Source organism: Aphidius gifuensis, linkage group LG1 (assembly GCF_014905175.1).
Source record: "Aphidius gifuensis isolate YNYX2018 linkage group LG1, ASM1490517v1, whole genome shotgun sequence".
Taxonomy (NCBI): domain Eukaryota; kingdom Metazoa; phylum Arthropoda; class Insecta; order Hymenoptera; family Braconidae; genus Aphidius; species Aphidius gifuensis.
In genome coordinates this window covers 10,487,262-10,501,718 of record NC_057788.1, presented here as the reverse complement: position 1 = coordinate 10,501,718, position 14,457 = coordinate 10,487,262, and the positions used below count along the sequence as shown (strand labels likewise).

General features: G+C 26.6%; 3 protein-coding genes across 3 annotated transcripts; 2 read left to right on the top strand and 1 right to left on the bottom strand.

The window, feature by feature from the left end:
- Positions 1-134: 134 nt before the first annotated feature.
- LOC122847915 (protein FMC1 homolog) lies at positions 135-1,960 on the top strand. The gene is made up of 2 exons (XM_044145775.1): positions 135-256; positions 393-1,960. Exon 2 carries the CDS (start codon positions 401-403, stop codon positions 707-709), a length of 309 nt encoding a protein of 102 aa, XP_044001710.1. The 5' UTR covers positions 135-256; positions 393-400; the 3' UTR covers positions 710-1,960.
- A 301-nt stretch (positions 1,961-2,261) lies between these two features.
- Positions 2,262-2,942, bottom strand: LOC122847904. Its single transcript, XM_044145765.1, has 2 exons — positions 2,767-2,942; positions 2,262-2,689 (listed from the first exon to the last, which is right to left on the bottom strand). Exons 1-2 carry the CDS (start codon positions 2,804-2,806, stop codon positions 2,394-2,396), a joined length of 336 nt encoding a protein of 111 aa, XP_044001700.1. The 5' UTR covers positions 2,807-2,942; the 3' UTR covers positions 2,262-2,393.
- A 318-nt stretch (positions 2,943-3,260) lies between these two features.
- Positions 3,261-14,024, top strand: LOC122847893 (liprin-alpha-1-like). Its single transcript, XM_044145754.1, is given in 18 exon segments — positions 3,261-4,493; positions 5,054-5,155; positions 5,616-5,780; positions 5,870-5,944; positions 6,027-6,119; positions 6,205-6,492; positions 6,568-6,711; positions 7,602-7,761; positions 7,833-8,432; positions 8,435-8,613; positions 8,960-9,052; positions 9,621-9,778; positions 9,872-9,916; positions 11,158-11,416; positions 11,509-11,651; positions 11,787-12,420; positions 12,511-12,627; positions 12,703-14,024. Coding segments are annotated over 18 exon segments (3,594 nt in total). The 5' UTR covers positions 3,261-4,244; the 3' UTR covers positions 12,793-14,024.
- The last annotated feature ends 433 nt before the right edge of the window (positions 14,025-14,457 follow it).

Sequence of the window (14,457 nt, the reverse complement as noted above, 5' to 3'; positions counted from 1 at the left end):
AACTAATATAAATATTTTATAAATGATATAAGTAAGATAAGATAGAAAGTCGCCATCTCATAAACAATAAGATAAGATAAACAAATAAAAATAGATAAATTGAATAAACATAACCTAGTTTTTTAATTGTTATCATTACAATAAATTGCAATAATAATACAATAATATACAAAAATAAATATCACCTTAAATTATAATTTTTAACGGTGCTTTTGATAGAGAAGAAGAAAAATTTGTGACACTAGTAACTGTACAGGTAACTGCTAATTTAATTGTTTATCTTTTTGCTTATAATTAGTCAATTTTTATTAAACATTTCATCTGTCAATGATAATGTAATAATTACTGTAAAATACGAGGAATTGTTATATTAATATTTATAAACATTTTAGACGACAAAATGAAAGCAGAGTTAAGATTAATTCGTTCATTAATGCATGGTATTCGTTCAACAACAAAAGAATCACATGCCAAAGATAATATTATGGTACGATATATTATGGAACAAGCAAGAGCTCATAAAGAAACATCAGAAACTCTTTGCAAAGCTCGTGAAGAACTTACACATTTGGCAGATACATACAACTTTTATCTTGGTTCACAAAAACTTTATAATGACATTATTATAAATTATGGTGGAAAAGGAGAGCGAAGTGTACGTGAAACTGCTGATCTTGTTGGTTTTAAGCTTCCACATGATCCTCAATAAAAATTATTTTTTTAATAATTATTATTATAGTAATAACATGTTAATATTAGGTAATTAAATATTCTTTAACTTGAAATTTTTCTACATATTTTTCTTTATTTAAAAGCAAAATCTATAACTTACCTTGAACAACTTGAATTTAATGCATATTTAATTTTTTTTAACTAGAGCTAACAGAGCAATGTAATTTAAAAAAAATAAAAAATTCGATTCTTATTTTAATTATTCAAGACATGGAGAATAGAGGTCTATTTTATATTTCAATTAACGTGTAAATTAGTAGAGATAATAATGAACAAAGTAAAAACTTGCAGATTGCTTAGTTGAAGTAAAAATAAAAAATTATTTTTTGTCTAAGAGAATATAGCAAATATTATTTCATGAATCAATTCAGCTATATAATTTCAAAGATACCAAATATAAATAATAATTGCTTTCGTCGAAATCACTTTGCCAGGACTCAATTAACTGTTTCAAAATTTATCTGGTAGAAAAATATTTTTGACACAGATTTCATGATGGAAAAATTTCTCCGATACTGTTTGCATGTCGGAGAAATCACCGAGAATTATTTCCACCAGGGTTACACCGTAAATAATTATATATTTTTTCAATTAAATCTGCTAGAGTTTCTTGAGGAAACCATGATTATAAGTTCTTTTTGAGTTAGATGAATGGAAATTTCGCATTTAATGAATCACCTCAACGAATTTTTTTAAGAGCTAATAATAAGGAACCGTACTTTATACCTTCATGATCAAGTAAATATGATATTGATATATATTCACTTGGTTATAAATTAACATCGAAGAAAAATAGAAAAAATATCGGAGAAAATCTGAGAAAAAATTTCCGTCAAAATTCTGCAGATCGTAGGTCCGAGGAGTGTTATACAGAAATTACGTGAATGCTCAATGCAGCGTTTTTTAAACCGCGATCCCTTTAATTTTTACAAGGAACAACTAAATTTTCAAGTGATAAGTTGATGACTGAGAAAAATCGTGATTTTTTTCTGGTGAGAAACGGATTTTGGCAAAGAACTTTGATCGAAAAATTAGCTAGTGGAACTTTATAGAATAACAAATCCAATCTAATCTTAAAGTGTACAACAAAAAACACTATCGAAAACATATACTGACATATATATTACATGTTTTCATCTGGCTTCTGTAGGAGAAACCCCATACATATAATTTGATGAAACATTATATAATAGCACTCATATATCGCTTATAGAAATTTTCTTCTAACGAAAATTTATTTAATATATAATGCTTTTATAATTTTTACCAATTTTTTTTTATTATAATTCTTTGCATGTAATTATATTTTTGAATAGTTTAAAATTTTTTTTATCATAAAATAACAAATAGAAGAAATAAAACCATCCATTGTATGTAAAAAAAAAAAAGCCTTAAGTACAATTTGCCATCTATGTTTTATTATGGGTTCAAACGAAAAAAAATTACAACAAAAATATTAAAAAATCACTATATAATAATTTCCCAAAGATAATTAAATAATAAAACATTTTTAATATATTTTTTTTTTTTTGATAATTCACATACAGAGAAAATATATAAGTAGTTAAGAATATAAATATTAATTCGATACATAATTACAAGATTCTAAAAAAACGTTATAAATGCATAAAATTACAAAAAACATTAATATAAAAATAAAATTATAATTCTGTATGTTGCGATGGAAATTTTTTTAAAACAGCATGATAAAGATTATAAAATGCCCAAGCACTTGCACTTATAACAACCACAAATACTCCACCAAAAATAAGAGACAAAAAATTTCCATCAATAACATCAGTTCTTATTTTTTCTTTTTTAGCTGAAATATCTCCAAGTGTATATCCACTTTGTTCTTTCATCATTCTTTTAACATTTGCTAGACGCTCTCTAAGATCATCCACAGACTCCGATATATCCTCAATTGTTTCTTCAGAATCCAATTCTTCATTGAGAACTATTTCGAAAAAATAATAAAAATTTAATTTATAACAAACACAATTTTACAATAAGATAAATTTATTTTATATATACTTTTATGTTTTCTATAACAAACATGATCTGGTGACACCATTCTGTATATCAATGTTTCTCAAATTAAACTGGACCAAATAACACAATGAATTGCAGTCTCTCTTGAAATTGATATAGGTCCAAGTATTGATCATCAAAGTATCATGCGCAGTCTCAGTTTTAACCTTCATTTTTCCAACAGTAAAAATTTAATACTATAAAAAATTTAGCTACTAATATTTTATAATTAATATATATTTAATTAACAATTAATTTCATCAATCATATAATTAACAATATAAAATTAATTAATAATAAATACAAATAAATTAGTTTTTCAAATTTGAGTATATATTTTCATGTAAATATCAACTGTAATTGATAAAATAAGCCTAAAATAAAAACAAATTTCATGATAAAATATTAAACGTAAAAACTGATAATGACATGATCATAAAGCTGATTAAAAATAAAAATAAACGTTTTAAATTTCCGCTGTAAACAACATGTGTAAGATAAGTATCCTTTCGATTAAATTCGTGTATTTTCGTGACAACTCGGAAAGCAAGTTATAATCCTGACGTCACATTACAAAATGGCGTCGTTATTGGAACTGGAGTATAGTACAGTAGCATACAGTAGAAAAACTGGGCAGTAGTAATAGTCGTAGGTGTGTCAGTTTGGTGTTTTTTTTTTCACTTATTTAGAATTTTTTTAATATCGTGAAAATTAAAAATAATAATAAAAAAATATCATACTTAATACAAATTAAATTATTGGTTAATAATATATTAAAATAAATATTTATCTAATAAATTATAAAACAGAAAAAAAAAAAAAAAAATTTCTAAAACCATTACAACCATTTTTCATACAAATAAATTTTGTCCCTTAATCTCATAATAAATATATTTTTCTATAAGTTTCATAATAGTGTAATATGTAACAATAACAAAAAAACATTTTTTTTTTTTTTTTTTAATTGATAACACATCAACATTTGACGACTGAAGAAAATTTATTTTTCCAAAAAAAAAAGTTTGTTATTAATTGTTTTTTTTTTTTGTTTATGTAAGTTTATTATTATTATTTTGATAATTAATTTATATTGCCTTAAGTGTGTCTATAGAATAAACATTATGGATGTTATGTTGTAATCATGGATGTTATGTGTTACAGTGAAATGATGATAACGTAGATATCAATAGGAGCTGCACAAGTTTTTTCACCGGTATACTTATATATACACATATAAATTATCAATAATAAATAAATTTAAAAGCATCCATGGAACGAATAGCGATGAATATTTATCAAAATAACAACAATAAAAAAAATATTTTGAATTTTTTTTCAAGTAAATGATTGATAAATAAAATAATAAATAAATAACCAAAAAAAAGAAAATGTCAATCAAAGTGTTTTAATAATTAAAAAAAAATATCAAGTAGTGAATGTGTGTGTTTATTGTGATTGAGTGATAAGTAAGTTATAATATCATGTGGAATATGATGTGTGATGTAATGCCAACAATTGCTGAAGACAGTATTAGCCAAAGAAGTTCACAATTTTCTGGTGAAGATGCAAATTTTGAGCAACTCATGGTGTCAATGCTCGATGAGCGAGATAAGCTCATGGATTCATTGCGTGAAAGTCAAGAAAGACTTCAAGATGCTGAAGGAAGACTTCAAGATGTTGAAAAAGAACGTGATGCTCTTAATCGACAACTTAATGCTAATATTCCTCAGGTAATTTTATTTATTGTTATTTGCATAATAAACTTGGATATACAAATGTCAGAGGTAAACAAGTTTTTATGTTTATTATTGTTACATGTGTCAAGTGTTACTTTCATCATATATATTTTTGATTGTATTTTATTATTTTAATTGTTGTTTAAATGGCATGTATAAAAACAAAATTAATGTTCAATATTCAGGGGGAAATGGTAATTTAAAATTACATTTTCCAAGTGTGTTAGACACTGTCTTTCATGAACAATAAAAAAAAAACAAAAATGTCGCAACAAGCGCTAGCGTATGTGGTAAAAGCACTTACTATTGTTTAAAATCAAAGGTAATATGTACAAACATGATAGATAACAAGAGAATTATTGGATAGTCAAAGTTTCTATGTGGGTGGTACCACATTGAATTAGCACATTGTTAAAATAACTGCATAATTTATTTATTCATTGAATGAATATCTAGGCGTGTACCTAGTTTGTCATTTACAAAAATAATATGTATGTTTTATGTTTCCCAAAAAAAAAAAAAGATGTAATGTATATTTTACAAATTTGTTACAGGAATTTTCTTCACTCACGAAAGAATTATCTTCTGCTCGTGAAAGCATTCTTGAACGTGAAGAAGAAATCTCAGAATTAAAAGCAGAACGTAATAATACTCGGGTATGTTTATTAACAAATTATTATTGAAAAAGACAAATTTTTCATTCAATTTATTTAATTTTGACAATGAAAATATATTGTCAGACTAAAAGTAAACATAATCTTGTGTTGAAGATGAATAAATGTATCCAATTTATCTCATTTTTTCATGCTGTTGAATGTACAAACTAAAAAATGAGGTGAAAAGGGCGTGAGTACTTGTAGATAATGAGAAGACAGGCGTTTCTAAACTCATGATTTTTTACATTTAATCATTCTACAATAAAAAATAAAAAGATGCATAATTTTTTCCAAACAATTGCTTAATATTTATTTACTTTTGTTGAAGAAAAAAAATAAATTTCTTCTTTACTTTTAGCCTGACAATAATGTAAATTTAAAAAATATTTACATGAAATTATTTTCATCAGGATAAATATTATAATAAAATAATTCAATGTTTATTTATTCGTATTTTTAGTTATTACTTGAACATCTTGAATGTCTTGTTTCACGTCACGAACGATCATTGAGAATGACAGTTGTCAAGAGACAAGCTGCTGCACAATCTGGAGTATCATCTGAAGTTGAAGTTCTCAAAGCTCTAAAGAGTCTTTTTGAGCATCATAAGGCACTGGATGAAAAAGTCTGATTTTAAATATTTTCAATAATTTAATGATAATTAAGAGAATATTTTGTTTTAAAAAAAAATTTATTATTTTTATTATTTTCAAGGTGAGAGAGCGATTGAAAATGGCATTGGAACGTAACACTACCTTAGAGGAAGAGCTTTCACGTACCAAGGAAGAGGTTAAATTTTTTTTTAATATAAAATTTTCAATCATCAATAATGGTCAAGTTCAATAATTGATTATTAATTCATTTATTTTAGCTTCAACAATATAAAATAAGCGGGCATCCACCAAAGAATCTAGATGAAAGGCCAAAAGAAAATGGTCAATCTGATGATATTCACACGACTAAGGTAAAGCTCACAAATTTTGTTAAACATATATTTCTATAAATTTATCACACAATTAATTAAATAAAAAAAAATATAATTTTTTTAGAATTCTGAACTTACTGCATGGCAGCGGAGAGCCAGTGATCTTGGTGGACGAGTTTCTGAGCTGGAAGAAACACTTTCAAAGGCACAAAAAGAGCTAGTAAAAACCCAAGATACAAATGTTAAATTACAAAGAGATCTTCGTGAAAATGTTGCTCAAAAAGAAGATCAAGAAGAAAGAATAGCAACTTTGGAAAAAAGATATTTAAATGCTCAACGTGAATCAACAAGTTTACATGATTTAAATGAAAAATTAGAGCAAGAATTACAGCATAAAGAAGCTCAACTCAAAGTAAAAATTATTATTTATTTTTTCAAAACTAATTTGTACAAATATTAATTTTTTAATTTTGTTGAAATATTAAAGCTCCAAGAAGAAAAAATATCAGCGATTCAAGAAAAATTGGAACTTGCCGAGCAGAAGTTGGCACAATTTTCAAAAATGCCAGAAATTGAAGAACAATTAAAAGCAAGAATGGAGACACTGACCCAGGTGAGGAGGCCCAATCAGGTACGCAGGGAATCACAAACAAAAACTGAACATGACATTCAACCACAACATAACAGTTGCATTTTGCTATTAAATTTATCATCAACCTCTTTTTTCCAATATTTTGTTATCAAAACATTTTAATATTTTCAAATTTTTTACTCATTTATTTCTATTGGAATTTTTCTTTGATTTAAAGCTATTTTTTCTTTTTCCAGCTTAATGCCAATAGATTTACTTTGTAAACTATTTTTTTAAACAAGCAAACATAACAAATTTTTATTAAATGTTATTTCAATTCAAGTGCAAATTACTAAGTGTTACATTGATGTTTTTTTTTTACGCATGCACAAAAAATACGACATATTTTCTGTCATTTTCATGTGTAAATAACTAAAATTTAAAGCAAATTTTTCAATTTTAAATTATTGGTAAATTTAATTCAGACTTGGAATCAATTTTCTTAACTGGTGGTTGTTGCAACTAGACCCTAACAGACGAAACACAAAAAAAAAAGACTTACTTTGACAAACTGTTGCCTTTTTATAAAAAAATTAATTTTCGATTTCCCTGGTTTTTTTTTTATGACTAGAAAAAAAAATATACCATCGACTAAAAGATCAATAATAAAGATCTAAAAATTATCCAACAAAATAAAAGTTACAGACGGACGAAAAAGTGATCTTAATAGTGATTGACGTAACGCTAAAAGTTGACAGAATAAATTCGGCACACGTGCCATTTGGAAATAAATTTAAAAATTCCCGGATGACACGTATGATTATGAGAGTACATGTCTAACATTATAAGCAATATAATAAAATAAATTAGGGATTTGATAAATGTCAAATTGAAATGAACGTTGAATATTTTTTTTTTAAATATATGAATAAAAGTTAATTTTCAATAAGCAGGTACAAGAACGACATGGTAGTGCAGAAGACAGAATTCAAAGACTGGAAGGTCAACTTGAAGAAAAAAATGCTGAATTAATGCGTTTAAATCAACGTTTAAAAATGAATGAAGATCACAATACACGTTTAAGTTCAACAGTTGACAAACTTCTTTCAGGTAAAATAAATAATTTTAAATAAAACAACATTGAATTATTGTAATTTTAAAAATATTTTATAACTTTGCAGAATCAAATGAAAGACTACAAGTACATTTGAAAGAAAGAATGCATGCATTAGAAGAAAAAAATGCACTAACACAAGAGCTAGATAAAACAAGGAAAATTGCTGAAGATTTACAAAATGAAAAATCAGAAATATTAAAAGAATTAGGAAAAACACGTTTAGAAATTGACAATGTAAAACGTCAAATGTTACAACAAGAAATTGCATTTAATATACAACAAACGGATGCATTAACAAGAAGTTTATCACCAAATGCAATTGATCCAACATCATCAAGAAGTGCTAGTCACAGTAGTTTTGATACACATTCATTACCAAGAAGATCAACAAAAAGATTAATTGATGATGATTCAGCAAAAGGTTATGTTGCAAGAACACTTGCTGAACAAGAATGGGAAAAACTTCAACAAGCTCATGTATTAGCAAATGTACAACAAGCATTTGATGTATCAAGTGATGCTGAGGGTGATGGTGATAATGAAAGTATTTTCAGTTCAGCTGCTGATGTTATTAGTCCATCTGGTCATACTGATGCACAAACACTTGCAATGATGCTACAAGAACAATTAGATGCAATTAATATAGAAATTAGATTGATACAAGAAAAAAACAAAGCACTGAAGCAAGAGCTGAAGAACTTGAATCAAGAGTTGGAAGTTTAGAACATATGAATTTATTAACAAGAGGTCGAAGTTTAGAACGTACTTCACCACCACTTAGTGGAAGATCTACACCAAAATCTCATCATAGTCCAAACAGAGATTATCTTCATAAATATCACACGGTAAGAAATTTATTTTTCAATAATCAAACATAATTTAACATACCAAGAAACAATTTATAGACAAACTTACATACAAATTAATAATTCGGGCATGATCTTGAACGGTTTATTTATATATACGTGCTCATTTTATTTGCATAACGTTCATATATTTTTATGCTAAACTATTTTCGTTATTTCGATTTTCCAATAATTCTTTAAACATCTTGAATTATTTAATAATAACGCGAATAGAATGGAATGATTTAGTGAAACACTAACGCTTCAACATAAACACACAAACTTATTTCAAATAAAAAAACAAAAAGTGTATAGAAAATTGGAATATCAAATTCCGTTTTTTTAGGCACCGGCCTCAATGTCACCTGCTCATCTCCATCAGTATGCAGCGTCATTGGTTAGCCCAGGACAACTGTCTGAATCCTTACCTGCAAGCCAGGTTCGTTTGTTTAATTGTTTTTATTAATTTTTCTTTTTTTTCTTTACTCATTGACAAGTTCAATGAGTGAATTATTAAATGAATATTGTTGATATTATTTCAATTTATCGGTTCATATTTCGGTTTAATCTCTTTGATAGTTGTCAGTTATTATTTCGTTATTTGTTTTTATCGTTTTAAATCGTTTTAAAGTCGTTTATTCCAACCCAAAGCAGCAAGAAACAAAAGTTTTTTATATAAATATTTGAAATTCGTTTTACAAGTCATATCGAAGTGTTAAAACTCTGCATATTCATTCAGGAACTACGTTACTAATATAAATCGTCGATCCAGAAATTTCTTAGAAATAATTATTTATTTTTTTTCTCAAGTTTTTTACTGAATTGATAGTTGATAAATTATCGAATAATAAAAATGTTCTATTGATTAATAAGCATTGTTTACATATTATTATTATTTTTAACAAAATTTAACACGAGAAAGTTTAACTCGTTTTATTCTTTGCTACATAATATGTAAATAATTCTTAAATAAAAAATGACAAAAGTAAAAATTCTGCCTGTGGCAGTTGCAGTTGTCGGGTGAGGAATTACATTCAGTTAGTGAAAGAGACAGTGGTGGCGGTGGAAGTGGAGGAAGTGAAGCAGTGTCACCATTAACAGCAAGATCATTGAGACTTGAACGTGTTGTTCAAGCCTTAGCACATAGTCAAGAAGAACTAAGAAGGTAAATTTTGTTCCTCAATTTTACACATTAAAATTTTTCTACTGCTAATTACTAAATTTGTTTTGTTTTTTGTTTCTTTTTATCTAAATCAAGGCGTACTGGTCAAAGTGGATTTCCAAGTGGTTTCTCAGCACACAGGTTAACTATCATTTATTAAATATATTTTTAAGCAACAATAACATTCTAAATTGCTAGTTGATATGTTGAAAGTACACCACACCATTAGTGATAAGACTAATTTAAACTCAAAAATTAACAAAAGGGTTTTCTTGTTGATGAGTATGGTTCCTGGAGTTTGTCAATATATGTTGAATAATCATTGTCATTATAATTTATTATATCAAGTGTCACAATCACAGGATGTCGTTTTTTATAACGAAATAAATCAATCACAGCATATTTTGACACCCTCCAGCCAAAGATCCTGTCTCTCTCTTTCTCTATTGTTAGATTTAAACCAGTCCCATTGTTGAATAAATCTCAAACTGACAGATGGATGTAAAAAAAAAACAAATGAATTAACAATTAGTTTTTCATGTAAAATTTGTCTTTGATTTAATAATAGTCTGAATTTTAATATACTCCCGGGTAATTCAGTACAAGTGTTTAAATTTTTTTCATTTCATTCTTCACTATGAGTTTTTCAATTTGAGATTTATTCAATAAATCAGGGTGTCTAGTGAACAATAAAATTTTAAATGCTTACTTATTACTCACAATTGAATCATAAAAAACTTGTTCCGCTATATGTAAATAATGTAGCTTAATAACCCAACATGGGAAAGAAAATTTACTCATGTTGAAGTTAATGTAATTGGTAAAAAAGTATATTATTCTTGATGAATCAATAGACACCTTGAATAAAGAATCCGCCAATTCGATTTTCCTTGTGAAGAAAGATACTCATTGCTTATAAAAAAATGGACTGTTATAATCCTGGGAAGCTTGTATTATTTTGACCAATTTAATCGTTCAATTAATAACTTATCTTGTCAATTAAATAATTAATTGCATCCCTACTTTTTTTTATATTTCTTCTTGAAGTAAAGTGTAGAACAAGCCAAGTAAACTCATGTAATTTTGCTTCAATAGTATCAACTAATAAAAAAGCTTGTACAATTTTTTTTGTAAAGAAAATTTTTAAGCTGTATATCCAAAAAAAATCATAATAACTTTTGATTGACATAAATGATATTTAACAAGAGCTTTGATTGAACTTGAAAGACAAATTTTCAATCCGGTCAACTTTTTATTTTCCTTGGTCATGCATGTCCAAAGCAATGATAATTCTTGCTGATCAAAGTCAAGATTAAATTAGATAGATAGATAGTAATTATAGTAGAAAAATAGAGATTAGATTAGTGCCTCCATGCAAACAGGCATGGGCATCACAACAACGACACAATGAATTCTGGAACTACTCCTCCTTCACCGTTGTCTTCACGCCACAGTAGCCAAGACAGTTTGCATCAAAATCATTTGGCCAGTATGGGACTTCCAATCGGTCAATTGTCAAGTTTACATTTACAACATATGCAAGTTACAATGAGTCCAGCAACAGCAGCAGCAGTTGCAGCAGCACAAAAGAAAAAAGGAATTAAAAGTAGCCTTGGAAGATTTTTCAGTAAAAAAGAAAAGGTAAATTAAAAATAAATTATTATTATTTTCTTAACAAACTTGATAAATTATATCAATACATTGTATATATATATATTTTTTTTTAATTTAAGATAAAAGGTAAAGATACAGCAATGCCTGGTGATGTACCAGGAATGGGTGGCCCTAATACAATGGATTCTGATTACGGTGATAATATTTCTTTACCTGGTACACTTAGTGGCAAAAGTGATTTTGATCGAAGGAAAAAGAAAAGGTATTGTATAAATATATTAGCACTAAAATTAATACCTATAAATAATGAAAAATGAACGTGTCTTTTTATAAATTAAAAAATAACAAGTGTCATAAGTGTCATGAGTATAATTTTATGTATTTTTATATTAAATAGTATGCTGGATTTATCAAGACATGAGCTTTTGGGTGAAGCAATGAAAGCAGGAACACCATTTGCACTTTGGAATGGACCAACAATAGTAGCGTGGTTAGAATTATGGGTAGGAATGCCAGCTTGGTATGTTGCTGCTTGTCGTGCTAATGTTAAAAGTGGAGCTATTATGAGTGCATTAAGTGATACTGAAATTCAACGTGAAATTGGTATTAGTAATCCACTTCATCGGCTAAAACTTCGTTTAGCAATACAAGAAATGGTATCATTAACAAGTCCATCTGCTCCAAAAACTTCACGTACAACTTTAGCATTTGGTGACATGAATCATGAATGGATTGGTAATGTTTGGTTACCAAGTTTGGGATTACCTCAATATCGATCAACTTTCATGGAGTGCCTTGTTGATGCTCGTATGCTTGATCATCTTACTAAAAAAGATCTTCGTGGACAATTAAGAATGGTTGATAGTTTTCACAGAACTAGTCTTCAGTATGGTATATCATGTTTAAAAAGACTGAACTTTGATAGACAACAACTTGAGGATAGAAGAAGAATGGCAGAGAGTGCAAATGCTGATGTTTTAGTGTGGAGCAATGAACGTGTAATTAGATGGGTTCAATCGATTGGCTTAAAGGTAACAATAAAAAAATCATGAGAATAAATTAAACTACTATTATTTAATATATAAAAAGATTAATAAATAATTGTATTATTTTTTTTTCAGGAGTATGGAAATCATCTTTCTGAATCAGGTGTACATGGAGCATTGATTGCATTGGACGAGAGTTTTGATGCAAATTCATTTGCTTTGACTCTTCAAATTCCAACTCAAAATACTCAAGTAAATATTGCATTAAAATAATTTATTATTATTAAAAAATAAATAATTAATTAATATAATTTGATGATTTATTAGGCTCGACAACATCTGGAAATGGAATTTTCAAATTTACTTACTGTTGGTACTGAAAGACGATCTGACGAATCAAACAGCATGAAGTCTTAATATACTTTAAATAAATAGCTATAAATTATTACACAATCTTATTATTTCTAGTCGAGACATCCCAGTTAATTAAAATGATTATTGAAAAATAATCCATATATTATTTTTTAATTTTCACATAAATAAAGTGAATGTAATTCAAAAAAATATTAATATATAATTGTGAAGGTAAAAGCTGTATAGCACTTTATCAAAGATAAAATATATATTTGGCTTTCACATTATTTAATTCCACTGTACATTAATTTGTTTTAAAACATCATTGTTTATTAATATTTACAATTCAGTAAATAGTATAATTATTATTATTATTATTGATATCTGTTTTGTTTAGTTAAAATGATCGATAAATGCTGCGATGCACAAAATAATAAAAGTGTGACAGAAATGAAAAAAAAAATAATGCATTAAACTCTATGTCAGAGAAGAATTTATATATAATATTAAACAATAATTGTAACAAACTTCTAATGACAATAATTCTGTCTGATTTGAATTTTAATTATCATTCGCACTGAGTATATCTGATCAATCAATTCACAAAAGAGAAAATGCCAATTTATGTGCAGCACAATTCCATGTTTTTTTTTTTTTTTTAACCATGTGCAGATGAAATATAAATTTAAAAACCATTCGCTGTATTATTATGAGAAAAAAAACATATACAATAACGATAAGAGAAAAAAAAAAAGTAGATGAAATGAAATTTGGTATGTTAGCTATCTATTAAACTGAAATTAAAAGCGTTAAAAAGAAAATGTGAGAATAAAAAATCGTAGATAATGTTAATGATGGAAAAAAAAACGAAAAATCGGTTGATAGGAAAAAAATGAGGTTGGTGATAACCAAAGTCTACGATGTTAAAAAGTAAAAAAAATTACATAAATGATGATAAATAATATGTTAACCATGAAATACTAATTATTTACTCGAATTTCACTATCACTATGCTTTAAATTTTTTCGGAATGTTAAAATTTCATTCCCATTCTACGGTTCAGAGTATTGCATGATCATAATATCATTATTTAATAATTGAGATAAAATCTTTGACAAGAACAAAAAAAAAAAAACTAAGTCGAATTTATTTAAAGAATAATAAGTGAAAATTTTATACTTGTGACAAACGAAAATGTATAAATGCAAATGCTCGGGTAATTTCTGTGAAAAATAACCGATATTCTGGTGTGATTATTATTATCAATCAATAAAAAGATTAAAATTCAATTAATATTATTGTGTAAAATAATTTTTTTTACCGACAAAATTTCAAATAGGCCCATCGTTTTGTGGTAAGTTGTTTTTGTTGATTTTTTTTTTTGTTAAATTTTCCGAGAAAAATTAAATTGATTATAAATAAAATTAATAAGTTCACTTCGAAATTCTTTGCTGATAAAAACATTAAAAAGTAATTGTAAAAAAAAAAGAAACTGCATCATTAAAAACGTTAATTTCTATGAAAATATTTCGAAAATATTTTACACTTTAAAAACATAGTAAAATAATAATTTAATATCAGTTTATTTTCGTATTATTGCTGGTCGTTTACTTGAAAAATAATCGTCAAATGTGAGATAATACGTAGATGACCTCTGTCATGCACATATCAATTTATATTATAATTTTTTTTTAAATATAAAATGATAAATCAAACTTGTAATCAATA